This window comes from Panthera tigris, chromosome B3, assembly GCF_018350195.1.
Source record: "Panthera tigris isolate Pti1 chromosome B3, P.tigris_Pti1_mat1.1, whole genome shotgun sequence".
In the NCBI taxonomy this organism is placed as follows: domain Eukaryota; kingdom Metazoa; phylum Chordata; class Mammalia; order Carnivora; family Felidae; genus Panthera; species Panthera tigris.
In genome coordinates, this window is record NC_056665.1 from 143,920,290 (window position 1) to 143,947,017 (window position 26,728).

Consider the following 26,728-nt stretch of genomic DNA (forward strand, 5'->3'; position numbering starts at 1 on the left):
ACAGAAAAATAGCATACCCTGAATATACACGGGACGTCTCGGCGAGAAGCATGTATGACATCTGAGGCCAGGACCGAGCTCACCGAGAACTCCTCGTCCCTGGTAAGAAACAGAACACTCGGAATATCAGAGAGAAACGTGCACGCGGGCCGGTCCTCCGCCCCACTTATGGGAAAGGATACAGAACGTGAGGCGGACCCCTTGCCTCCACCTGGGTAAGAAAGCACGCTGACAAAGCCAACAGGTGACTCAAGGACCCTGCACGCGTTTCAGTGGTTAGGGACGTGGGAGAACAGAAGCTCCTTCCCTGGTTCACACCGTTCTAGTCTGTGTCAGACGCCTCCAGTCACAGACACGTCACCGAATTGGCCCCTACTTGGCTACAATCAAGCGGCCGCTTGGTGATGGCCCCTAAGGAAGGGGGTGCAACGTGCCAAAGTGACTGCGGGAGCCCCGTGTCCGATACCCTCCGAGTCCTGGGCTCCACATCTAACACCAAGTCCCCGTGCCGCCTGCCAGCCAGCGGCCTCTTCGTCACGAGGCTGGGGCCCATCCGAGCCCAGTGGCGGATGTGCAGTGGGGGCCGCCGCGGAGGCGACCCCGCTACGCTTCTGTCCCTGAAGCCGTCGTCAGGGCGCCTGCCACAGCCCGCTGTCCCCAAGAACAGCTGGGGACAGAGGTGCCGGGCCCTAGCCCAGGGTGGGTGCCAACGGGCGGAGGGGACTCCGGGCCCTGGGCTGAGCGCGTCCCTTGTGCTGACTCCGCCCCGCCGGCCTCCCAGGTCTGATGCCGGGAGGGCCCGTGGTGAGATGAGGTGTAGGAGAGGGTGTCGTGCGGCAAAGCCCAGGGCTCTAGATCGCTGTCACAAAGGGTACTCTCAGGTTCTGACACCTTAGGCTGCACAGTGTGTCTCTGGGGTATGTTCTCCCTGCTCTTGGGACGTGTCGTTTTCTTATGTTTTACAAATGTCTACCTGGCAAACCGTAGTGTGCAAAAATACCCAGGCTGCTACAGCACGCACTCTACGTGCGTACAGTGTGCACGGATGCGAAGGTGTGACGGGGTTAAAGATCACCAAGCAGCACAGTAAGTCGGAACTCACACGATAGGACAGACCACACAGAACACGCACCTGAGGTCCAGGACCTGGCTGGCGACAACGCCAGGCTGGGTGGATTTTCCTTCAGGCAGGTCGTAGAGGAAGAGCTTGCAGTCACAGACCACCGCGTAAGCCCGCTGCCACCCCTTCTTCACCCCGGTAGGCTTTGGGACCTACAGGGAACAGCGGCCACATTCCAGTCCACGCAGCGGAGGCCACGGCCCCGGGAGACGTCCCGCCCGTGGTTTCCTTCCAGCTGCCGAACGGCTGGCCCGCTCCTCCGGGGACAGCCCCCTCGCGCCCTTCCCAGGCTGGCGCCAGGGCCGGGTCTGGGCCCGGGAAGACTCAGGCACTACTGGGGAGGGATCCACACGTGGTACAAGGTGATGCACGGGCCAAGGCGGACGAGTCAGCAGACAGGCGTGTTCACAGCACACACAGCTGCGAGGCTGCGGCCGGAGGCTGTCCGGACACAGTGGTTTTCAGGCGGCACTTGGCCACAGAGCCCTGTCTTTAAATGCACGGCCCAGAAGGCGGGGACGAGGGGCTCTGGCAGACGGAGATGTTTCTGTGGGGTCCTCGGAACCCAGGCCCCAGTGCCTTAGCGCCCAGGAGGGGAGGCCTCCCAGGAGCAGCGCGAAGGTCACTTCACAAAGCAACCAAGGACAGCCCTCGGGAGCAGTGGGGTGTGACTCTTGTGTCATGGCGCCCGAGGCCAGGAGAGCTGAGGCGACGGAACCCGGGTCTCCGCGCGTCCTACCTTGACGTAGCCCTTGTAGGCCGTCCCTATGCCTCTCTGCACGTCCACGCCGAGCGGCCGCTTGGACTGCTCAGGAGGGATGGGGCACACCTGGGGAGCGCTGTCTCTGCAGGCCACGTGGCAAGCGAAGGAGCACACTGGGAAAGCGCAGGGGTGGGGTGGGGGGGGGGGGGGGAGGCACGGCCGTCAGAGCCTCCGGGGCAGGACGAGGCTCAGTAATCACCTCCCGGAGTCGCGGGAAGGGTCCAGACACCCAGTGCAGCCAGCACATTCTGGAACACAGGCCCCACAGAGCCCCGGGACTCTGGCACCAAGCAGCTCTCCGGCAAGCTGGCGGGGCCCTCGTGGGGAGGCGAGGGCTGGCGAGGGCTGGCGTTGGGGGCGCGGCCCCCGGGGAAGCCACGCCTTGCTGCCACACTGCTCTCCCGGGAAGCCACGCCTTGCTGCCACAGGCGTGTGACAGGGCAGTGGCTTCAAGGACACACAGGTGTCCTGGCAGCCGATCAAAAGGCCTGCCAGTAACAAAGGGAAAGGCTGCTGCTACCAGGTAGAACACAAAGCTGTTTTGCAGAGCACCCCCCGCCCAGCTGCTGTCGCTGGTGTGACTTCGGCAGGCGGCTCATCTATGAGACGGGTGATCAAATGCCCTGAACCGGTCTTGCTGCCCGATGGAGTACAGCGCCCGGCCCAGGGCGGGAGCGCAGCAGGGGAGACACAAAATACCGGCTTATCCTCAGACGCCGTGATAACGGAGAAGCTTAAAGTCCTGTTTACTCTCTGCTCTTCCTGATTTTCCAGGACCCTACACGTTTCGTATTATGGCAAACAAAACTCGGCTCTCCCAGTGCAGCGAGGACCCCTCCTGAGTGTTCACAAAGCTACAGAGAGAGGACCCGCCCTCGACTGGCTCACAAATAGGCTTCCCTTCAGCTGCACCTGACCTTGGAGTAATTCCCTCCCGGGACAGCCGCCCGCCCCCCCCTCCCCCCCACCCCCCAGCCCCAAGGCGCAGGGCCCACACTCACCCTCGCAGGCGTAGCCCTGGCGGACCAGCCCCACCATCAGGGAGGTGCAGTGGCTGCACTGCGTGGGGCTGGAGAAGGACTTGATGCTGAACTGGTGAGCTTTTGGCTGGAGGAAGAATACCGAGAAGGTGAGACCCAGGCTCTGAGCAGAGACCGTGTGTTTATGGTCAAGTTTATAAACTCGGCCATGGCCTTGAAAGGTCGAAAAGGTGCAGTTTCACTTTGAGATGTACGCGCTAACCAGAGAGGAGTGCTTAACACCCATCTACAGAGCTGGAGCCTGAAAATAAGTCAACGCGTTTCCTTCCGTGAGCTTTGGTCTTGCTACCAAAACACCACGGGGGGATGGGTAGGGCCGCTGTGGTACCACGGCTGCCACCGACTCTGGAGCAAGCTCCGTGCCTCCTGGAGGCCCCTGGGGTGGGGGGGGGGAACCGCCCCCACAGCTGCCCTTGCACGTGAGACCGAAAGACAAGCCAGGAATGGACGGCAGCCCTGTTCTGGAGAGCAAAGGCCTGGACAGACCCCCGTCCCGTTGGGAGGACAGACACGAGGACACAATCACGGGAGGCTGAGCAGAGGAACAAGCCGCAGACACGAAGGACGGTGAGTCTACACAGCTCCGACACAGCAAAACGAAAGGACTGTTACTCGGGGACGCAAATACTATAAAACCATTTGCAAGAAGCAAGGGAGCAGTGAACACGAGATGCAGACAGCAGTCCACCTGACCCCTGACTGTGCAAGAAGCTAAGTCCAAAGCCCAACAAAATCAAGGTCTTGTCCCTAGCTGGCACGGCTGCCTACGGTTGAGGCCACGTCTGCATGAAAAGGAAAACAAAACGCATCTAAATGTGTGAAGCCAAACGCTAAGCCTGGAAACACAACTGGAGCTCGGGGGTCAGTGCCGGACCTTCTGCGCTGGCGCCTGGCTCTCCAGATGTGCTTCTGGAAAAGACAGGTGAGAAAACTGCACATTTGGTGCGGCCCCCCTACTCTGGGGACACACCTTCCCACGAGCCTCAGGGTTCTCTACTGCCGGAAGTGCAGACAGGTAAGCGGAAGTAAGTTTGCAGAAGGAACACAGTAGATACATAACACAGAGTGGTCACCATCAGAGAAGGGAACGTGATCCAGAAAATGAAGGAAAACGAGAGGAGTTCTGAAATTTCCCAATTAGAATGTGACGACTTGTCATTGGTTTAATTAAGGAAACACAGGGTCCAGACACTTCCTGGGCCACACACCGTTCACAGCAAACCATTAACAGGACACAAGGGTCTCACCGTGTCTACAAAACCAATGAGCCTATCTTATTCATACAGTTACCTTCTAAAATAGAGAAGGTGCCATGGGTAAAAGCAAGGGCCCTACCTTTGGTCCAGCCAGAGCGAGGGGCTGCGTGGTGGGCAGCGGCACGGTGGGCGGCCTCTGTGGGGCCCGAGCCATGTCCTGGGGACAAGCAGGCACAGGTGAGCATCCTCTTAGCTCAGTACTGCTCTAACATGTCAGACCCTGCTTGGGATTCATTTCTCCCTAGAACTGATTAATAATGAACTGCATTTTTAATTTACTACATTGTTGAGACATCTGCCTGCGCTCATCCAGCCGATGCACGGGCAGTCCCTCGGAGATACAAGTCAGGCCCAGCAGCTGGCGATGGGATCTGGCTACAAGGTGTGAGGCAGGACCAGGGGGGCCACCTTGGCATGAGGGCAGCCTCTGTTCACCGAGGGCAGCATGTGGCACACGGGCATGGGGGTGGTGGGTCCCGAGGTTCTCGCAGGGTAGTATATAGTATGACACTGCTTACTTCTTGCTGCTCTGTGCTTGCAGCCACAGACACCGACGGGGACACCTCTGGCTTCGGGGCTTGTGTTTCCTGCTCCCCAGTGGAGCTGCTCTGTGAAAATAAAGGCAAAGAAACAGTGGGAAGGAGAGAACTGCAGAAGTCACACTCCGATTCCGTGGTCTGCGTTTCGAGAGTGTTCCACCGGGGACCCAAGGTCCCGGCCCCGGCTCTGGCTCCCATCTGACCCCACCTCACTCACAGCCAGCCTGCCTTCCCTGAGGACCACTGCCCATGGCATTCTAAGACCAGAGTGATGACTGTGGGGTCTGTCAAGTCACAGCTGTTACCAAAGGCCAGAAGCTCCAAGCCTCCCCCTCCAACCAAAGCCCTTGCTCACATTCTCCCCACGGCCCTGTGTAAGGGGCAGAAACTGGAAACCACCAAGCCGCTGCTGTCGTTCAGAAATGATTTCATCCGTACCTGGTATCGTTGAGATAAAGGAGTCAAATGTTTTTGACCTCATTTCAGGGATCAAGAAGAAATTCTGAGATCAATAGGGGTCTGTGGGCCTATGGCCAGAAGCAAGAATTTCCCTGAAAGCCTTATGACACGGGGAAGCAATGTTTTGTTCTAAGCACTCAAGATTCCCAAATTAATTTCAGTTTGAAATTGAAGCTAAAGCTTTGAATCTAATTTGAAGCTATTCCAAAACCACTTAAAAATGACCTCATTTTGGGGCCCCTGGGTGGCTCAGTCGGTGAAGCACCCAACTTCAGCTCAGGTCATGATCTCATGGTTCGTGAATTCAAGCCCTGCATCAGGCTCTGTGCTGACAGCTGTCTCTCTCTCTCAAAAATAAATAAACATTAAAAAAAAATTTTTTTTTAAATGACCTCATTCGGAGTGTTATTATTTCCTGATGAAAGGCTATTGCTATTTAAACAGACACACATAAACCATGCGTGTGTGCAGTGAGCGGGAGCGAGCGCTGGGACACAGAAGTAGCTGGGCTAGGTTCCTACAGGGGCAGTTTGCAGCTGTTACCCTGTGTTCCACACTGAAATCCCAATCAGGCAAATCAGAGAAACACTTTCCAAAAGTTGTAATTAACAAGGTTCCTGTAGAAGGAGCCAAATTCAGCTGGGAAGGTAGCACAGCACATAAACACCGCAGTTTGTGAATTTGTTAATTTCACAAGGGAAATGCTATACCAATTAGCTAATTATCCAAGCTACAATAGTAAGCAAATTTCTCCCATAAATATGGTATGTTACACGCGTTAGCGTTCCATCTCTCCATGAACGAGGAGCAAGAGAATATTAAGAAACCTGACTGGTTTCACTTGGTTGGTCCAAGGATGGGAATTAAGGGCAAGGAGTCGTCCACGACTGAGGGCTGCTAGGGACACAGGGAGGGCGTGGGGGCCAGCCTCAGCAGTGACGGCTGCTTCCCAAGAGGCTAGCAGAGAAGATGTGGGGGAGGCAGCGTCCTTGATGGTGACAGAAGCGAGGAACAGAACCGTCACTCCCCAACCAATGAAAACTTGCATAAAAATACAGTGATTCCATCACTGTGGCCAATCATTCTAATAGTTAACAACATGTTTAATAGGGAGAAAGCAGGGTAGAAGCTTCTAAAAGACGATTCTCAGGTCTGGAAACACCTCCTGACAAACCCAGACTCTGACCAAGGATTTGCTACTTAAACCACAGAGGTAAGGAGGGACTGAGACCAAACACGAAGACGGCAGGAGTGCTGACCCCCCGGACACGGTACCAAGATTACGGCCTCCATCTAGCTCCGTGACAAAACCTCCCGACTGGCTGTCTACAGTGGCGCCGAGTTCGGGCTGAAACCACCTGCCCCAGGGATGGCTACTCTTGCTCTAATTCTGTGTCTAACGCCGCTCTCCTGGCCGCCTCCATCCCGTTAACAACGGCAGCCCTCGGGTTGCCGCGATGTGTCTAGCGCTCCAGCAGTGAGAGAGGGACGAGATCTACGAAGCAGGACGTTTCTGAAAGAACCGCCGTGTGAGGACCAGGTAAATCTATCTGCTGCTTAAAACTCAGGCCTTCAGGGAAGAGACGAGCATCACCAACTTGACAAGAAACCATTCTGACAGGTGAACATGAGCAGGTGTGAGCCAGAGCAGCAGGACCCACGCAAACCTACTTGATTCTGTAAGAACCGCTGCCAGGCACGGGCTGCTGGCCTTCACCGACCCGTGGGCGCAAGGCTGCTGGCGGACGGACATCCGGCAGCCTTCCCGACGGCTCGATGCTTACGAAGGGGCGGGGCGGGGCCTGGCAGACGCCACCTCCGCCTGACGACGAAAGCATCACGAAGCCTACACACTCAGGACGTCCACATCCCGTGCGGCATCCCTGCCACAATGTCCAACCCACGTCAAATCAGCCATCAGACAAATCCGGAGCGTAGGACACTCAGTGAGACGACTGGTACAGATGCCACAAAAATACCAATGTTATAAAAGGTGGGGGTGGGGGTGGGGGTAGGGGTGGGGGAGAAACTGGGACACTGTTCCAGATCAAAGACTAAATGCGACCTAGGAGCTCTGCTTGGACCCTGACAAGGGGAGGCAAACCAGCCGTAAAGGACACTCAGGGAACAAGGGACATGTAAAACATGCGTGCTCTACTACAGCATCAGTGCAAAGGTCTCGTGCAGGACAATGACATTATGGTTGTGTTAGGAGAACATCCTTCATCTTAGGAAACAAACACTGGTGCGTTAGGAGAAAATGGCAGGGAGAGATACCTATGTGTTTACTATACTATTCTTTCAACTTGCCTGCAGGCTTAACGTTTTCTTAAAAAAAAAAAAATGATGGAAATCAACGAAAACGACGACATGCCATCAGAAGTCCCATTAATGAGATTTGTTTTCGCTATTTTTACTTTCTGGCTTACTTCAAGGGTTGCTAGCAAGGGTCCACCCCTATCGTCTGGAGAGAAGCGGTAAAGAAGGCACTGGGTCCGCGGGCAGCGCACAAAGGGAGAGACGGGACTCACTCGGAATGGCTCCCTCGGGCCGCCCCGCCTACCCGGTGCGGGTCGCTGAGCAGGGGCGTCCACGGCAACAATTCTCCCCAACCAGCCGTCCGCCCACCCCACGGGGGGCCGCCGGAGACCAAACCGGAGGGCCATACAGAAGTCACTGAAGTGGTAATGAGACTGGCTTAGTCTTCATTTGCGGCAGGGTGGGAATGTGTATTTAAAAACCCGCCTGAGGGGTGCCTGGGGGGCTTAGTAGGTTAAGTGAACGACTTTGGCTCGGGTCATGATCTCACGAGGGTTCGAGCCCCTGTGCTGACAGCTCAGAGTCTGGCGCCTGCTTCGGATTCTGTGCCTCCCTCTCTCTCTGCCCCTCCCCCACTCGCACTCTGTCTCCGTCTCAAAAATAAACATTAACAAAAATTTTTTTTAATAAAAAAAATAAAAATCAAAACCCGTCTGAGATGCTCACCACACAGCCAGAAGCCAGTGCCGATTCTTCCCTGAAGATGCTGAGCACTTTCTTAGCTTCCACTTAAGTCTGGGGAAGCATCTCTGCGAGCATTTCCGGTACCTTAAATGTCTCTAACCTCACCCATTTGACACCCTGGGTCACTCCTAGGTCAGCACGACAGAGAAAACTGTCAGGTGTCAATTTACTAGTGTGTTTGTGGCCCCACCGGTGGTCAGAGCATGTCCTACCAACTCTAACTTATCACAAACTCATTTGTCACTTTTTAAAATAACTACTTACTCTAAATGTCAGATCGTGTCCAAGAGGTGCAGTGTTGAAATACTCAAAAATAGAATCCTGAAAATCTGGAAGTTTCAATCCTATAAAAAAGAAACAGACTAGTCAAGGCAAATTTAAAAGACCATCTGTGCTCCCATGGGGAGACTCAGCACCATCAAGATGTCAATTCTCCTTAACCTAACGGATAAATCTGATGTGATTCTAGTTAAGTTCATTTGGAGAGCGTCTCAGAAGTCCTTAAAAAAAGGGGTTGGGGGAGGAGATCTACCAGATACTAAATCAGATTTACTGAAACCTCTTTCATCACAATCCAGTGGTTCCTGCCGGTGAACAGTGAACAGGGCAGGAAATCCAGAAACAGACTCAAGTGCCGTGGTGACCTCATGTGGTAAGAGTCACATACAAAATTGGTAGGCAGAGGAACTTCTCAATAACTGGTATTAGACGACTAGCCACAGGAAAAGATAAAACTAAAAACTAGATCCGCTCCTCAAAATGCACATCAGAGTAAATTTCAAATAGACCAGTAATCCACATTTAAAAAATGAAACCTGTATACAAGTATTAGAAAATATGAGTGAATTATTTGAGTACCTGGGGACTCAGAAATATTCCCCTGTAACTGAAAAAAGGGAAAAAAATGACAAATGTGATGCACACACACACACACACACACACACACACACACACAAAAACCCAAAAAACCTTATGCTTGGTAAAAAATATAAGCAAAATAAAAATGACAAAAGACAAACTGGGAAAATATTTGCAACTTTCATCACAAACAAAAGGCTCTACATATTCTATCCTCCATCTACAAAGTTTCTAGAAAAAAAACTTACTCTGAATTTTAAAAAGTGAGCAAAAGATACAAATACATAAAAATCACAGAATAAGAAAATCTCAAGGCGCGTGGGTGGCCCAGGCAGTTAAGCGTCCAACCCGTGATTTCAGCTCAGGTCATGACCTTGCGCTTTGTGGGACTGAGCCCCGAGTCGGGCTCTGCGCTGACAGTGCAGAGCCTGCTTGGGATTCTCTCTCTCCTTCTCTCTCTGCCCCTCCCCTGCTCACAAGTAAACATTAAAGAAAAAAAGTAAAGAAACACAAATAGCCCTTAAACATACAAAAGGTGCTCAATCTTGCTCGTAAGAGGGACGCAAGCACAATCTGTATTCTAATGCTCCTTCCCACCTGTTCACTGTGTGCTCACACTGTGTGCATGTGGCTGTGGGGCAGAGCCGTCGCCTGTGCGTGGGCAGGGACACAAGTGCACAAGCCTCTGGGGCGGCCACCGTCACCGCCAGCATCAGCGCAAGCACGCTTACTCCTTAACCGGCACTCCCACTTCCAAAAATCTACCCCCACGTGCCCCACAGGAACAGGACATGTTACCCACACACGGCTACTCCTTACAGCACCTGCTGTGACAGCGAGGGAACAGCCCAACCCCGTCCATAGCCCCCAGCAGGGTGCGGTGCCGCCGGGACGGGACCAGACCACCTCTCATGCCGCAGCCCTACCCACTCACAGATCGGAGGCCCCTGCAGGCTGCCTCGTGTGATCAGGGGGACACGGATGGATGACTCTACGTACACGTGTATTTGCTTTGCACTTCCAAGAGGAAACAGGAAGGATAAGCCACAAACTGTGGTTACCTTCGAGAAAGGCATATTTGAACATACGCTACCTCAGAACATTGGCTTCAAAATCATGTTAAGTGCTTTCTTTATATAACTAAAAACTATTAAATCTAAAATAAAACCATGTTGTTAAAAAAAACCTTGTATTTAAATACTTCAGAAGCTTATAATTTACCAGTATCTGCTCTAAATTTTTCTTCCATCTTTTTCTTCAAAATTTCCATTTCTTCTAATAATTCTCTATTTTTGGCTTCGGAATCCTTTAGTTTACTAAAACAAAAAATAAAAAATAGAAGGCTTTAAGTACCCTGAGAACAGATATCTACACGTTGATTCAGTGAGTGTCAAAATGTGAGGGCAGGGGTTAATTTCCAGCGCCTGGCAAAGTGCCGGAACATGGCAGGCTCCCCGCTGCGAACGGAAACACAAATCCACTCTTGGCATGGGTGAGTCCGCTGAGCATGTTACAGAGATTACAGATATTTCAGAATTATAAACAGACATGGATTTTCAAAATCATGGTTAATGAAGGTGTATCTGGAGGCCCTCGTGGAGTTTCCGACCCTCCCAGTCTCTTTCCAAATGAGTCCTTTGTCCTCCGAGGACACACCACCCAGATTACTCAGCCATCAGACCTCCAAACGTCATTCCCACAACCAGCGAGACGGCGGGCTGGACGAGACCACGACCACCGCCTGAGCACAGCTGCGGGGGGGGGCGGGCCTTGGTTCCTACGCTTTCCTGCAGGGACAGAGCAGTCAGGCCGCTGCAGTGACCTGGCCAGGAGGCGAGCGGTGCAGTCCAGCAGCTGAGTGGGGGTTCTGCGCCGAATTAGCAGGTGATGCTGGCTGACCTACACCTCTCTGCATCTCGCTGTCCTCATCTGTAAAATGGGGCTCAAGAGTGCTGGCCTCCTGGAAGCACCGTGACAGTCACGTGATTAACAGGATCAACCTCTTACAGGGAGCGTACCTGAACGGTAGCCATCGCTACTCTTACTCTTTTAGCCCCAAACTAACAAGATGTGTGACTCGGTAATCCCATCAGTGACCCTGTTCGTGACATCCAGGTCCCCACCTTCCACATCGACAGCTACTACAGGTAGGTTGGCCTGGGTTTTACGAGAGAGCAGTTCACGACCATCTCCTGGGCATATAAGCCTGCCAGCGGCGGCCTCTCATCAAACATTCACTGAATTTACTGTTGTGTAAAAATGGTGTCAGAAAAAAGGGTCAGAAAAAAGTTTTGAGATAGGCATACCGTCTTCAACCTGTATTTACAGTATTAGTTTTAGGTTAAAAGGGAAAACTCAAAGTTGATGAAACAAACAGCACTTAGGGAACAAGCAGGCCAGAACTGTCCCTCAGACGTGTGGCCGGGCCTTGTCACCGGGCACAGGGAGGACCAGCATCTGCCTCTTACACACACAGATGTTGGCACTTCAAAACCGCGGGCTCCCATCGCTTCACTGCTTCCTGAGAAAATAAGCAGAGCCCTCCGATGCGCGCAGGGCATTTGCACATCCACCCCATCGATTCTCACTGAGTGCCTACTAGGGGCCAGAAACGGTCCACCGTGCAAAGCTCCTTCCAGTCAACTGACGTCACAGAGCAGGGGTGTGCCCAAGGTCACATAGTCCCCTATCGAGTCAGAACACAGTACCAGGTACCTTTCAAAGGAGAGATTCGCGTCTTTGACTTTCCTCAGCTCCTCTTGAACAAGCTGTTTGGCCCGGATCTCCGCCTCAAGAGCAGATTGCAACTCTAGCCGTGCAGACATGTCTAGCTTCTGACTACGGCGCACTTTCCAAAGGGGGTCCTGGAGACAATGATTCAGATATTAAAGATATATACATATATATATATATATATTTTTTTTTTTTTTAATTTTTTAACGTTTATCTATTTTTGAAAGACAGGAATTGTGCAAGCAGGGGAGGGGCAGAGGGCAAGGGAGACACAGAATCTGAAGGTTCCAGCCTCTGAGCTGTCAGCACAGAGCCTGATGTGGGGCTCGAATCCATAAACTGTGAGATCATGACCCAAGATGAAGTCAGCTTAACTAACTGAACCACCCAAGTGCTCTAAGATATAATTTATTGACTTTATTTATTTATTTATTTATTGAGAGAGAGAACATGTGTGTGCATGTGAGCCGGGGAGAAGAGAGGGAAGGAGACAGAGGGTCTGAAGCAGGCTCTATGCTGAAAGATAGCCTGATGCGGGGCTCAAACTCATGAACCGTGAGATCATGACCTGAGCTGATGCTTAACTAACGGAGTCACCCAGGCACTCATAAAGATACATGTGTTTCTACATTCTTTTTTTAACATTTATTCATTTTTGAGAGACAGAGAGAAAGAGCATGAACGGGGATGGGGCAGAGAGAGGAAGACAGAATCCAAAGCGGGCTCCAGGCTCTGAGCTGTCAGCACAGAGCCCGATGTGGGGCTCGAACTCACGAACCGTGAGACCATGACCTGAGCCACCCAGGTGCCCCTTTAAAGATATATTTTTAAGATATTTACTTGTTTAAAAAAATGTTGACACACAATTCATCTTCTTCTAATCTTAAACTTTTATTATCACGTTTAAATATTAATTAACTTAAATATTAATTTGATAATATTAGATATCATCAAAGTCCATCAGACCCAATTTTAGTCTGGGCTTTTTATGACTTTTATTCTTTATTAGAGATCTTCAAAAGAATGAGCTGCAGCTTAAAAAAATTTTTTTTAAAGAATAAAACTCAACCAGGAGCGCAATTTCTATTTGGGCCCGTTAGACTCTCTTACAAACGTATGATATATTGTGGGGGTCTCCGTTACCGTACTCTTCCTTTATCTTGAAACATCTCCTATTTCACTATCCGAGCAATTACGTCATTACTCATCAATCATCCCTGCCCGCGACGGAAGACTGAAGGGGCAGGAAGAGCAAGGATGGAGGGCTCAGCAGGGTGAGGTTAACAGTGACCGAGACCAGCTGGGTGGCAGCGTGCTCCCCTTCTCCCACCGAGATGCTGCCCGTGTTCCATCCGCTCTCGAGAGGGACAGAAGGAATCTGGAGATTCCACTTTGTTAGACTTTTTTAAAGCTTTCAGTCCACACAGTTGAGAATTTTTCGTTTTCCGTCCATAAAGAGGAGAAAAGGGAACTGACTAGGGGTTTGCAGGGACAGAGAAATGGGCGTTTTATTGGACGCCAACGACTGTGATGAACCCAGTGAATGTCAGAAGCCCGAGTCTTCAGATGACCATGGCCCACACGGATTTCCTCAAGAATCAACGCGTGAACAACACACTTCTACGGACAGGAAGGAAATACACTTTCATCAGTCAGTCCTTCAACAGGAAGGACTGTTCACACAGAATTCTGCAACAAGAATCTCAATCATCCCATTTTGCTAAAAGGACCTAGGGCTATATTCTTTCGTCTTTCGTCAGGTTTACACACTAGGTTTATTTAACGCAGTTCACAAGCGCGAGTATACCCGTAGATGTGACTGGAAGAGAAAACGCAGAAATGAAAAAAACTTGATCGTTTGAATTGGTACTTCTAAATCTAAAATCAAAAATGAATACATTCTCCAATTACAGAGCGAAGAACACAGCTGTATTCTTCGACAAGATGGTATATGTGCCGGGCGCTCAGGTGACAGCATGAGGAGTAATGACATTCGACATAACAACACCCCTTTGGGGCAAACAGAGCTTCAAACCAGCAAAACAGGGAATAAAAATCTGGGTTTGTGAAGTTCTAACTAAAACGCTAATGAAACAGTTCCCCTACACCTTTATCGTTACTAGTGTTTGTCACTTACAGAATAACTTACACACACATATTGTAAGAAAGGCAGACAGAAGGAGGGACACGTGGGGCTGCGCCCAGAAGTGAGCCTGGGTGGAGACGGCTCGCCAAACTCCGGGCACTCGAAACACACGGACCACTGACCGGGGGGTGGGGTCGTCGGGGTGGGAGTGAGAGAATAGACAAAACCCATCCATCTCCTTGAGGGCAGGAGCCCGTCGCGCGAACTGCGGTCCCTCCACAGAGTGGCTGTGGTCTCCCAGTAGTTCAGACAGCGGTGCTCTGCACCTCGGGGGCGTCCCTGGCCACACGGAGGCCCGCATCACCCGAGTTACTTGCCCGGCACTGAGTTTCTACACTCGTGTTCAAGGTAAAGCCACCGGGGAGTCCCACCATCATAAAAAGACGCGGTTCAGAACAAACCCTACCAGTGCTCTCGACCCCAGACTGGAGCTCCTCAGTGTCTCGAGCTCTTCGGTCATCTTGGAAGCAAGAGCCTGAAGGTAACCTCGGGCGTCTTTCTCGTCACTGACCCTAGAGGAGGACCATAGAGACCCAGTGAGAGGAGCCGAAGACGAGGACAGGTTCCTGCCCCCCCCGGGACAAAGTGACACAGCGTCCCACCAGCCGGAGCGGTCGCCCACGACCAACGAACGGCTCCGCTAGCAAGGGCCACCCCAGTCCCTCTGTGCCGTGTTGCGCGGGGGCCCGGCCTCCCTTCCGCTAGAACGCGCGGGGTGTGCCAGCCTGACCCACGCCTCCAGGGACCTGGTGCACTCTCTCCACCTTTAGTCCAACGTGAAGAACACCGGACAGAAGTGCGGCCCCTCGACGGCGGCGATTCGGGAGAGGGCGGCGGGTCCGTGCCGAGGCCTAGGGGCAGCGGCGCGGGTGGAGGGAGCGCGAGCGGTGTGGCAGGGCTGGGGAAGGGCGGGCGGGCGCACGTACCACTGAATGATCTCTGCGATCTGGGCTTCCCAGTGGGCCACCGACTCCTTCTTGGCCGCCAGGTCCTGTAGTTCATCCTCCAGCTGTCTATTTTGAGCTGTGAGTTTATCCACAAAGGAACAAAGCTGAAATTAAACAATTGTACCACATAACTCGTTATTTGGTGTCCTTTAAACGTGACCTTAGCGTTATTAAAGCTACACGTTCTTTGGAAGATTTTGAAAGTTTTCTTATATCGTGGTGAGATTTTGCTCCAAACTTCATCTCGGATACGGACTTTTCAAATGTATCTAACTTTGGTCACATTTCAAGCCAAATCTGAGCAGACAAATGACAAGAGCAGGGGATTTCAGGAAATTAGCAGCTTCTAACCCAATGGAAACGTGTTACTTCACGTAGGAAGCAAGCTGCATAAACCACCCGACTCCCAGGACCCACGACCGGGAACTAGAGCCCCGAGCGGTGGCATGGACTAGATTACCCGCTCGTTCTCAGCTGTCAGCTTCTTGTTTTCCTCAAACAGCATCGCCCTTTCGCGCTCGTATTTGTCTCTTATCGTGCCTACTGCTTCCTCCATTTCGGCGTGCCTGGGAAGGTGCGAGAGCGGCGGTTCAGAAGCTCCGTGAGCCAATCCTCTCGGTGGCGGGGGCACAAGCCCGCGCTCACAGCACCGAAGGGCGCACGAAAACCTACCGTTCTCGCTTTGACTTTTCCAATTTGTCTTTCAGCATGAGAACTTCCTTCTGCAGGGCCAGCTGGTGGCTTTCCGAATCGTGTACCTCCTTTTTCACATTTTTTACTTCCAGCACATGGGAGGCCTCACGCCTGACCAACTCCTCTTCATAGAACAGGACTTTCTTCTCAAGTTCAGATTTGATTTTGGAAATCTCCTGCTGATGTTCTAAGCTGGCCCCCGGGCCCCGGCCTCCTTGCTTCATCTGAAGATAAAGGTAAAATAAATTACAGGTCCGTGTCTTCCCCTCGAGGGCCACACGGCCCTCCACCCACACCCTGTGTGGACACCCGTACACGCGGCTTCTTCTGTCCCCTCTCCACCAATGGCAGACACCGCGCCCGACGCAGCTGGCCACGGTCGCGAGGTCCTTCTAACAACCGTCGGGCAGATTTGAGGGGCTGACAGCACCTACCTTGCACAAGGGACGTGCCCAGATCTGCCTAGGACCCCGGAAGCTCTGTCTACACCCTGACACAATCGGTCCCCAAAGCCTCCTCACAGTTTGTTCATTCGGGCGACTATGTGTCAGGCACCTTTGTGGTTAAGAGGGTCACATCGAGGTCCCTGCTCTCGTGGGGCAGACAGGGAAAGACTGACGGCCAAGCAGCAAATGAGCAACGAGACACCGACACAGGGCAACGCGGTGAAGCGTGGGGGTGTGGTGCCCAGCGGACAGTTAAAGGAGCCCTTGATGCGGGGACACGTGAAGTGCCACATCGGGCAGAAGGTTCTTCAGCACGGTGACAAACAGCAAGGTGAACGCAGTGAGATGGGCGGGAAACGCTGGGAGGGGTTCTGTCAGGGCCCGAGTCACCGGGAGCTGCTGGGGACACTGAGGACAGGACGTGCCCTGGTTGCCGCGGGGGGGAGGGGGAGGTGGACTGTCAGCACCAGCGGCGACGAGCAGACTCAGGCACGAGCACAGACTCAGGCACGAGCGGGCAGAAGTCCAGGCCCCGGGGCTGCCGCCCACAGGCCCAGACGGCAGCAAGGACGATGGAGGGAAACAGGCCCGCCCGAGGTACGTGCTGGGGAGACAGCGGGCCTGTCGTCTCCACCGGCAGATGAGGAAACCCAAGCTCAGAAAGGGGACTCGTGCCCCTGAGGTCACGCCAGGCAAACAAAGAGCGCCCCGTCCCCCACCTCCTCACCCCTGTTCTGGCCCCTGGCGCCTCTCTGCTCGCTCGCTCGCTCACTCCCTCCCGAGGTGTCTGGCTGCCCTTGGCCCCGGGCCACTGGCCTGTCTTCCACTTCAGTGGCAGGACACGGGCTTTAAGGGACTTTTTCAGAAACGGTCTCACTGAATACACAGCAGGTGTCAGGTGTTAGTTTACCAGGACTTACAAGACACTGCCTGACACTTTAAGGAAAATAGCGAAGGAACTCAGGTTCTAAACGGAAAGAAGGCTGTCATTAAGGCACGTTTGTGACCTGTCACCTCTCCACACCCCGTCCTTCCGGACAAGCCCACCGCGCGGGAGGACTCCCACCACGACAGTTAGGAAGGAGGACGGGCTGGTCTCCTACAGGTACTACCTTGAGGGCCTCGAGCTCACTCTCCACTTGCTTGGAGAAGTTCTCGCTGTGCTCGCGAAGCTTGCGCTCCCGGGAGGCCTCGGCGACGGTGTCCTCCAGGCGGGCTTCCAGCTGCAAGGGGGGCACAGTGCTCACCAGCACGAAGCCGGCCCTGCCCTGGGGCTCTCTGCGGACGGCCCTGAGGGCCTGTCGCTCCTACCTCCGCACCCGATCCCAGGCCCAGTTAACGGCGGAGAAAGACACTTTAAGGCTCCACTGGAACAGCTGGTTAGTAATAAACCAAGTTTAAATTCTAATGTAAACCAGCAACTTGGCATTAAGTTTCCGGACAGGAGACGGACTGGTGACACAGGCAATTGGGATGTCTGCAGATCACAAATCCATCTATCGACTGGTGAAGGTCACGTGCACGTGCCCAAGCAGGGAGCAGCGGAAAGGACCCCCTGCACCTCGGCCGGCCGAGTGCCCTCTCCCTTTACTTTAAAGCAGATCCCAGATGCTGCAGTGACCTGCCCGGAGTGTGGACACTAATGCTTCGCTAGGGGTTCCACTGATGCTACAGCTACAAATGCATCTGGGTTGCAAAATAAACGGAAAAAAAAACAAGTAGGTGTTTTGAGACCGACTGACAAAGAGCATGTACTTATAGAGCATCCGATTTTTTACCAAGCAAGTTGTAACAGAATTCAATCCTAAGGGCTGCTTAAAATATGTCACTCGTTAATGGAAGAGCATTTGGAGTGTCTAGGGCAGCCAGTTCTCAAAGTGGGGTCCTGGGGCCCTTTCTAAAAAAGGCCCTTCTTTTTCTAATTATCTGGGTTTTCTTCAAATACTTTATCCAAAACAGTGTAACACAACAGAACGAATGCAGAAATAGTTTATCAAGCCAGTTATTAAAGAAAAGCACAAAAATGTAAAAATGCCATTCTTCTCACCAGATGGGGGAAGGGAGTGACTTTTCATAAAAACCGTCAGTTAACATGTAACGGGTTTACTGTTAAACTGAAAAAAGTGTTTTAATCTCTAACCTGGTAAGCATGAGGAGCTGTAACCGCCACAAACGAAAGCTCTTTGGGGGCCTCGACAGTTCTTAAGGGCATGATGTAGTCCCGAAACCAAAGTTTCAGAGCCACTGGGCTGACCGGGGGCGCCAGGCTGAGCCTGGTCGTCCTCCTGGCCGCTCCTTATGGACGTAGGACTCGTATTCACGTAGGCTGTGCTGTGCCAACTACGTCCCGACACGTTTACGTTCTGTCTGTTGGGCAGAAATACCCTCTACTTGCTTTAAAAGTGAATTTTTAAAAATTAATACCCTAAGAAATGTCTTTTAATAATTCCACCAATAGGTATCGGGGGCTGAGAAGTACAAAGGAAACACTTGGCAGGTCAACTTACGTGGCTTCTCATAAAATTTAAGATCTGTTTTAAAGTAACTCATGTGATTTAGCCCACGTTCTCGAAGGTGTTCTAGCAGGAGCATACAAAAGCCCGAACAGTACAATCCCCGAAACGGCTACGAAGCTACCTCTTTCCTCAACTTCTCCGACTTGCGGATTTCCTGCCGCATGGAGTCGATCTTCTGCATGGCTACCTCTACCTCTTCCTCTTTGTCCCGTAGCTGCCGGGATGCCTTTTGCTTCTGGGAGCGGAGTTCTGCCATGCGCTCGTTCAGCTCAGAGAACTCCTGCAGGGCCAGCTTGCGTTGCTGGTGGGCGTCTTTGAGCTCTCTGGCCTGGGACTTCAATCGCTCGGAAGCTTCAATCAGTTGCTGAACAGAAAGAATGACAGAGGTTTTACGTGTGCTTCGCAGAGACACGGAAGGCTGGCCGTTCAATCCTCTCCAGCAAATGCTGCTTACAGGCCACGGCCGAGAGCCAAGGGCTCACCTCTGTGAAAAAGCCCTTTGCTAGGCCCCAGCACAGCTACGAGCAGCCTGGAAGAAGACCCACCTGAGCAGAGGTGCTAAGATCGAACTCACTCCGGGAAAGACCCCCAGTTACGCGGCGACCAGAAGCCCGAGCTCTGCCAGCCAGCCGGAAGGCCTGCTCACAGCACAGGCTCACGTGTTTCAACCTCTCCCCTATGCCGTCCACAAGGCCACAAAGGTGGACGGGGCGTGAATGTGGTCACCAACCCAGTTATTGAAACGGCAGAACTGGGAAAGAACACGTTACGTACAAAAAAGCTTAAGAGTTCCATCAAAGTAAAGAACCACATAAAAACGACTGTTGGACAGCTAGCTCCTCACGAGAGTGAGGTTATGGTGGCCCCTCTGGCTGCACCCGTGGCCTCACCTTCCCGCAGCCAATTCGTCTACGACTGGGTGGCCCAGTCACGGTGGCACCTATTGGTCTGATATCGGAAGTAGCTGGATCTGGGGGGAAGGGGCGACTCCACCAGGGCCGGGCCGGGCTCAGTGAGCTGCTGTACCTACACTAGAGTACCGAGGAGTCTCCTGTCCCCTGTGCACTTCTCGACAAAGCGCCGTGGTTAGGACACCACGACAGACTGAACAATCTGGGTCTGAAATCCCGCACGTTTTAGAGAACACAGAGCAAACTGCAGGTTTAACGACTTAAGTGTATAAACGAATGTACTTTAGAAAACAATCCTAGTATGAATACACTACCGACCGAACATACAATCTGATATATTTTACTGAAAATCAAATTTATAAAGGGGTTTAGGGGGGAACCACCCAAATTTTAACAAACGGTTTTTTTTTTTTGCAAGGCCCTGTCATACAAAGAGCCCCTGCTGAAAGAAGGGGAGGAGGCCACTGGAAGGGGGAGGACTCTGGCACCGGACACCAGCGTGTGAACCCAGCTGGGTCAGCTGCTGTGGGGACGTGGGGACCCTCGGGCCCTGGGCATCGCGGGGTCCTGGTGCACAGCCCGCCCAGCAGGCCTGTGGCGAGGACCGATATGGTGACCGGTGCTGAGGCCGCCCACTTCACGGCCAGCCACCTGGCAGGCTGCGTGGTCGGCGGCACGGCATGACCCTGAGGCAGTCCGGCCCCTCGTGGACTGCACGCAACACAGCCCAGGGCGCAGACGAGGGCCCTGAGGAGGGCTCAGACCCCCACACAACTTCGAGGTCACAACTGCGCATCGCTGAGACCTGTCTCGCGTGAAATCACCCCCAACTACCTTGTGAAAATCCTCCTTTTCCTGCCGCACCACGCGGTACTGCTTCTCCAGGCCTTTCAGCCGCTGTGTGGAATCCTCATGCTCCTGGCGAAGGGTCACCGTGTCCTCCAGCTGTCGCTCGAGCCTATTGGAGTCTGAACAGAGGAGAAAATAAACCTCGTTCCCTTACAGGAAAAACTTCACGTCAGCTGACTTCCTGATAGTGAATTAGTTAAGGATTCTTCACCCGCTTTATCTCTTAGTAACCTTCTTGCTTTCTCACACATGGAAAAGTCACGTATGCAGCCACCCGCGTGGACTGACGGGGTAATCGCTCTCCCCTGGGGACCGGGGACCGCGTGAGCCCGTGTGCGCGGGCACAGGGCAACCGAGGTGCGCAGTAAGGTGCCCCTTATCATGGGCTCACTCGGGGCCCCTCTCAGCACCAGGATGCTGGGGTTCCAGAGAGAAAATGGAGGGCTGAGGATTAAGACTCGAAAGCGATTTGAATCTTCAGGAAGCTCTGATAATCTAGGAGCCGCAAAGGACAGATGGTGACGACGGAGCCAGCCCCTAAAATACTGCAAACGGCAGGCACAGCCACTGAGGACGCTTCGGGGAGAAATACGCTGTGGCACTGGTGCCTCTGGGCCACCAAGGGGAGAATAAGACAGAGAAATGTAAACATTTCTGAGACTTTACGGGTAAAACGCTAAGAAGTGATTCTAGCTGCAACTGTAAAAGTCTCTCATTTGTGGGCCAAGCAAGTTGGAGAGAGAACGTCAGGTGAACGGACGGAAAGAAACGGGAGACCTGTAAACAGGTTACAGAAGCCAACGCTGTTCTCCTTTTCCACCCTACGAAAAGGACTCTGAAAATCTTCTTCGACGGGATTAACACCCAAGAACACAGACGAAGCAGCCTCTTTAAGACACCTACCTGCTATTTTATTCTTCAGACGCTCTATCTCCTCATTTAGCTTTTTGATTTCCTTATCGCGGGCTGAGCCGCCCAGGGCCCGGGTGGAGCCGTGCAGGGACTGCACTGTCTGGGTGGACTCTACGGCAGGGAGACAGGCGTGAGGGAAGGGGACAGGGTGAATGGAAGGGGGATGGGGGGGAGGGGGACGCGGGAGCGAGCGGGGGGACGGAGTGAGCAGAGGGGGATGGGGTGAGTGGAGGGGGACGGGGTGAGTGGAAGGGAGACGGGGCAGACGGGGGTGCGAGTGGGGGGACGGGGCGAGCGGAGAGGGACGGGGTGAGCAGAAGGGAGATGGGGGGGGATGGGGGAGAGTGGCGGGCGACGAGGGCGAGCGGCGGGAGACGGGGCGAGCAGAGGGGGACGGGGTGAGCAGAGGGGGATGGGGTGAGTGGAGGAGGACAGGGGAGACGGGGGTGCGAGTGGGGAGACGGGGCGAGCGGAGGGGGACGGGGTGAGTGGAAGGGAGATGGGGGAGACGGGGGTGCGAGTGGGGGGGACGGGGCGAGCGGAGAGGGACGGGGTGAGCAGAAGGGAGATGGGGGGGATGGGGGCGAGTGGCGGGGGACGAGGGCGAGCGGCGGGAGACGGGGCGAGCGGAGGGGGACGGGGTGAGCGGAGGGGGATGGGGTGAGTGGAGGAGGACGGGGGAGACGGGGGTGCGAGTGGGGAGACGGGGCGAGCGGAGGGGGACGGGGTGAGCGGAAGGGAGATGGGGGGGGACGGGGGCGTGAGCGGGGGGGACGGGGAGAGCGGAGAGGGACGGGGTGAGCAGAAGGGAGACGAGGCGGGGGGGACGGGGGCGCGAGCGGGGGGACAGGGCGAGCGGAGGCCGGCGCGCACCTTGCAGCTTCCTGCTCAGCTCCAGCTTCTCCTGCTCCAGCCTCCGGATCCTCCTCTCGTAGGCTTCCACCTGCAGGCTGTTCTCCAGGTCCCGCTGCACACCCTCGTCTTTGCTCAGCGTGTTGGCCTGCATTATGCTCTTTAGGGAGCCTCGGTCAGAAAAGCAGCTGCAAATAAAGCAACGGGGTTTCTGATCCACGGAGCGTACAGCGACTTCTTCGGCATCTGGAGACTCGCTGGGGCCCAAGAGAAGTCTTTTGAACAGGCAGACGAAGGCCCGTGGCCAGACCATCGTGGATGGAGCCAAAATGCAGAAGGGAGACCTCCTTACAGCAAGTGATGGGATGACGGGGGGGTGGCGGACAAGGCCGTGCCCTCAGAAGGGGTCAAGGAAAACGCCTCTGCCAAGGAGGCAAGCGTACTTTCTGCGTCATCGCTTACGCGCGCCCAGGAACGCCACAGGAGACATCCGTGTGAGGAGCTGGGCGTGGGGGCCTCGCCAAGCCCTCGCTGGACGGCCCTGGGCACTCCTGCCGCCGAGGGCTTCCTGAGCAGTCTGAGGACAGGGCTCACCTTCCCCTGCAGACTCGACGGCCGCTAGCACTCGGGGCGGCACGGCCACTCGCCAGAGCCGGTCTGCAGCCTGCACGCACCCAGACTGACACCCGAAGTGGTTCTCTCCCTCAGAACCAGGCCACCAGTTACTTAGTTCCTCCCGCTTTTAACACGACAGCGATGCCAGGGAGCCTTCTCCGAGTCCTGCCTCCCGGAGTGCAGCAAAGGTACCGGGCACACGTGTATGCAAGGGCCTGGCCAGTGTTTCTCAAAGGTGGCCCGAGAACGCGGTGCCAGCACCACGGGGTCTGTCCCAGGAGGACGGCCCTGGGCCTGACCCGCCAAACTGGAGCCTTGGCGGGTGGGCCTGGGACCTGCAGGTTTAACAAGTGCCCACTGAGTTGGAACGGATCAGAAAAATCCAGAACTTCTGCATGAGGGATTAAGAGGTCATCGTGCCTCCCAGATCTAAGACCCCTTCCTGCGGGCTACAAGGCGTCTGCCGTCACTCTGGCTGAAGTGCTGTTGAGCCCTGGCACCTTACACCAGGAGAGTTTCTGCGGGCTCGAGCAGAAACCGTCCTCTCCGGAAGGAGTTCCCGTCCACTGAGGTATGAGCCGCTAGAAGGCCACGTAGCCCTCCTTCAGGCGCTTCGAGGTTCCGTCTGTTTCACTTTGCCCTCCCTCCCCTCCCCTCCTGGCCCAGTTTCCTGTTCAAAGCAGGTACAACCCTCAGGCAACAACTTGGCAAAGAGGTCCATTCAAGACAGAGGCTGACAGGTACAGTCACCGCGGCGCTCAGGGCCGGAGCCCTCCCGGCTCTCCAGACCGCCAGCCTGTCTGGGACTGCGCTCCAGGCCCCCCGGGGGAGCTACAGAGCTGCAATAAGATCCTCACAAAAGCCAGCACGGTGCCCTCACGAAAGCTGGGCCTGACCGGGAGCCCCCGAAAGTCTACCGGAACGAATCCTGACAGCACTGGCGGCCTGTAAGTCAGAAGTCGGCTGACCGGACCTCCCGTGAGCTAAGAGTGGGTTTCACGTTTTAAAGGGTTGTTAAAAAAAGACAACTACCTAACAGAGCCCACCCTCTGTGGAAGAAGCCGGCCGACCCTGCTACAGGTCACTGTGTTTTCATCAGGTGTCCTTTTTCAAGGACAAACCTGCCCACAGCTCCCTGGGGCGCGGCTGTCCCAGGGCTGACGCAGCACCCACCCGCCCGGAGCTCGCCCATCAGCTGCCATCTCGCCCAAGGGAAGCCTCCGCCTGGGGAACCACAGAGCTAGACCCACCTTTCCGTTGTAAATGTAAAGCCGATGAATGGCAAATGGAGCCCAGAGAAGCCTGTGTGAGAACCAGGAGGTAATATTTCCTGCATGAGAACACATACAACAACATGAAATCCATGTTCAAACAAAGGGAAAGAACATTAGCAACGGGTGAAACCGTGTGCACTAGAGAGAATCGCGTGGCCTTCTAGGACACTGAGCCCAGCGTCCCCGCCAGGGGGCACAGCATTGGCAGACTTGTATTTTCAGTCCTGGCTGTGCCCACGATGCAGTTAACAGAACAAACACACTGCTTCAGAGGATGGTTAATGACCCAGGCCACACTTGGATGGCGCCCTGGTGCCACACTCGTCGGCCCCGAGCAGAGGCGAGCTGGCGGGCACTGGCGCAGCCCCGGGAGGGTTGTGAGGCAGAGGCTGGGGGCTCTCAGGCTCTTGGGAGAAACAGAGGCCAACGGCAGGGGTATAGGCTTGGAACCCAAGGTACATGGGTTTATTTTAGATTTATTTTCGATTAGGTTTATTTATTTTAGATTAATGTGTTACAGACTCTGGTTTTCAGTGTCAGGATCCTTCTTTATTAAACATGAAACCAAAGTTATACTTTATCTGGGAAATGTCATTGTAGAAATAGTTTCTTTGCGGTCTAAGAAAACCCTTTCCACGATGACACTACTTTTCTCTGTCTTTTCTCCAGGAGGTCTACGGTTCAGCTCTTATTTGAGTCAGAGAAATTCTCTAGGGAGTGATCAAGACTTTTCTTCTACTTGGTCAAACCTCACTTCTTCTATCCCCAAAACAAGCCACCTGTATGGACTTAAAAGGCTGGATTTGAGGATATCAAAATAACCTTAGAGCCTCTGAGCAAAGACAAGACGGTGCCGACTCACGCACCAGAGGCCGTCGGACCAGCCCAGCACCGGACGGCCCCAGAGCCAAGGCCCAATCTGGAGGATCCACGACGTTAGGCGTCAGTGGAGGACTCAGAAGCCACACGCAGTCTTGGTTGCCCCCAAAGCCTGGCCGTGTAAAGAAACACACGTGCAGACACAGAACCGTGATGGCCGGAGTGCTAGGTGCTCATGCCGGGGACCAGAGTCCCAGGGGCTCCAAGTCCGCCGTGGGGCTGCAGGCCGAGCCCCTCGCCAGCTCAGGGCCTCGAAGTCTGCAAGTGGTGACAGGGCTGAGGCGAAGCTCCAGGACGGTAACATGTCCGACACTGCTGAGTGCCATGAAAATACAGCGTAAGTGTTTCTGGTGAGTCTAAAGGAGAAGAGCCATTTAACTCCATTTTACTCAAGCGGAGTACAGGCGGACCTCGGAAAAATTTTGGGCGTGGTTCCAGACACCACAATAAGGTATCACAACAGAGCGAGTCAAGTGTATTTTCGGTTTCCCAGTGTATGTGAAAGTTTACACTATGCTATAGTCTACTGAGTGTGCAACAGCATTATGTCTGAACAAATAAATTTCATAACTTAATTTAAAAACAGGGGGCACCTGAGTGGCTCAGCTGGTTAAGCGTCCAACTTCAGCTCAGGTCATGATCTCACAGCTCGTGAGCTTGAGCCCCGCATCGGGCTCTGTGATGACAGCTCGGAGCCTGGAGTCTGCTTTGGATTCTGTGTCTCCCTCTCTCTTTGCTCCTCCCCTACTGGTGCTCTGTCTGTGTGTGTGTCTCTCTCTCAAAAATAAATAAACATTAAAACAAGTTAAAAACAAAATAGTTTAGTGGGGGGAGGAGGGGAGCACCTGGGTGGCTCAGTCAGTGAAGCATCTGACTCTTGATTTCGGCCCGCGTCATGATCTCACCGTTGTGGGATGGGGTCCTACGCCAGGCTCCACGCAGAGCACGGAGCCTGGGATTCTCTCTCCCCGCTCCTCCCCAACTTGTGCACTCACACACACACCCTTTCTCAAAATAAATAAATGAACTTGAACAGAAACACTGCTAAGAGATGCTAACCATCATCTGAGCTTTCAGCAAGTCATAAGCACTGACCACAGATCGCTGCAACAAATGCAGTAATAATGAAAAAGTTTGGAATACTGTGACAATCACCAAAACGTGACACGGGAGACGAAGTGAGCAAATACTGTTGGAAAATGGCACCAGAAGACTTGCTGGGGGCAGGCTTGCCACGAACCTTTAATCTGTAAAAACCCAGTATCTGCAAAGCACAATGAAAGGAGGTGGCTGTGGTCTCTGTGTTTTAAAGGGGACATTACTACCAAGCTGAAGGCTGGAATAAAAGGTGTATTTTCTGGAAACACAACACCAGACTTTTAAAAAGAACCAACACGGCTCTAGGACCCTGCTGACAATCCACACCCCCAACAGACCACTGCTGGCTTCAGACCCGCCGGGACGCCACGGGGACGGAGGTGCTTGTTCACACTTACGGTGTTTCTCAGCACGTCGTCGTCCACGTCGAAGTTGGAGGTGTCAGAAGGACTGCTCACATCAGGAATATAAGGTGCTTCCAGGTTTCGTATATTTTCCCAATTCAGACCTTCAAAGAACGCATGCTTTTTGAAGTCTTCTATCCCGTTCTGGCCCAGCCGGCGCTCTCTGCTGCAGATGAGTCTTTGGATGAGGTCTTTGGCTTCTTCAGACACATCCGTGACGTGGGACGGAAACTGAAATCGCTCCTGGAGGGCAAGCGGCCGGTGGACATGAGATGAAAACTTATTCAGAAAAACCCAAGATGTACAGACATTACAGGAAACAACAGAGTCGACAGTCCTTTCTAATTTCACGGTAGCTAAATGCAAACCAAAGCTAACGACATTTGATTCTAATGAGAAAATCCTTAGTCGTGCT

At 53.7% G+C, this 26,728-nt stretch overlaps 1 protein-coding gene across 1 annotated transcript in view; it reads right to left on the reverse strand.

Moving 5' to 3' along the window:
• CDC42BPB (CDC42 binding protein kinase beta) overlaps positions 1 to 26,728 on the reverse strand; it is a 102,177-nt gene that overhangs the window by 15,985 nt on the left and 59,464 nt on the right. Inside the window, 20 exon segments of the mRNA XM_042990640.1 lie at positions 18 to 99; positions 1,133 to 1,272; positions 1,860 to 1,996; positions 2,885 to 2,990; positions 4,259 to 4,336; positions 4,698 to 4,787; positions 8,445 to 8,524; positions 10,260 to 10,354; positions 11,754 to 11,902; positions 14,324 to 14,429; positions 14,844 to 14,968; positions 15,325 to 15,430; positions 15,537 to 15,781; positions 17,116 to 17,226; positions 18,641 to 18,883; positions 20,265 to 20,398; positions 21,183 to 21,302; positions 22,065 to 22,231; positions 23,909 to 23,988; positions 26,308 to 26,556. Of these exon segments, the coding sequence (XP_042846574.1) occupies positions 18 to 99; positions 1,133 to 1,272; positions 1,860 to 1,996; positions 2,885 to 2,990; positions 4,259 to 4,336; positions 4,698 to 4,787; positions 8,445 to 8,524; positions 10,260 to 10,354; positions 11,754 to 11,902; positions 14,324 to 14,429; positions 14,844 to 14,968; positions 15,325 to 15,430; positions 15,537 to 15,781; positions 17,116 to 17,226; positions 18,641 to 18,883; positions 20,265 to 20,398; positions 21,183 to 21,302; positions 22,065 to 22,231; positions 23,909 to 23,988; positions 26,308 to 26,556 (2,643 nt within the window).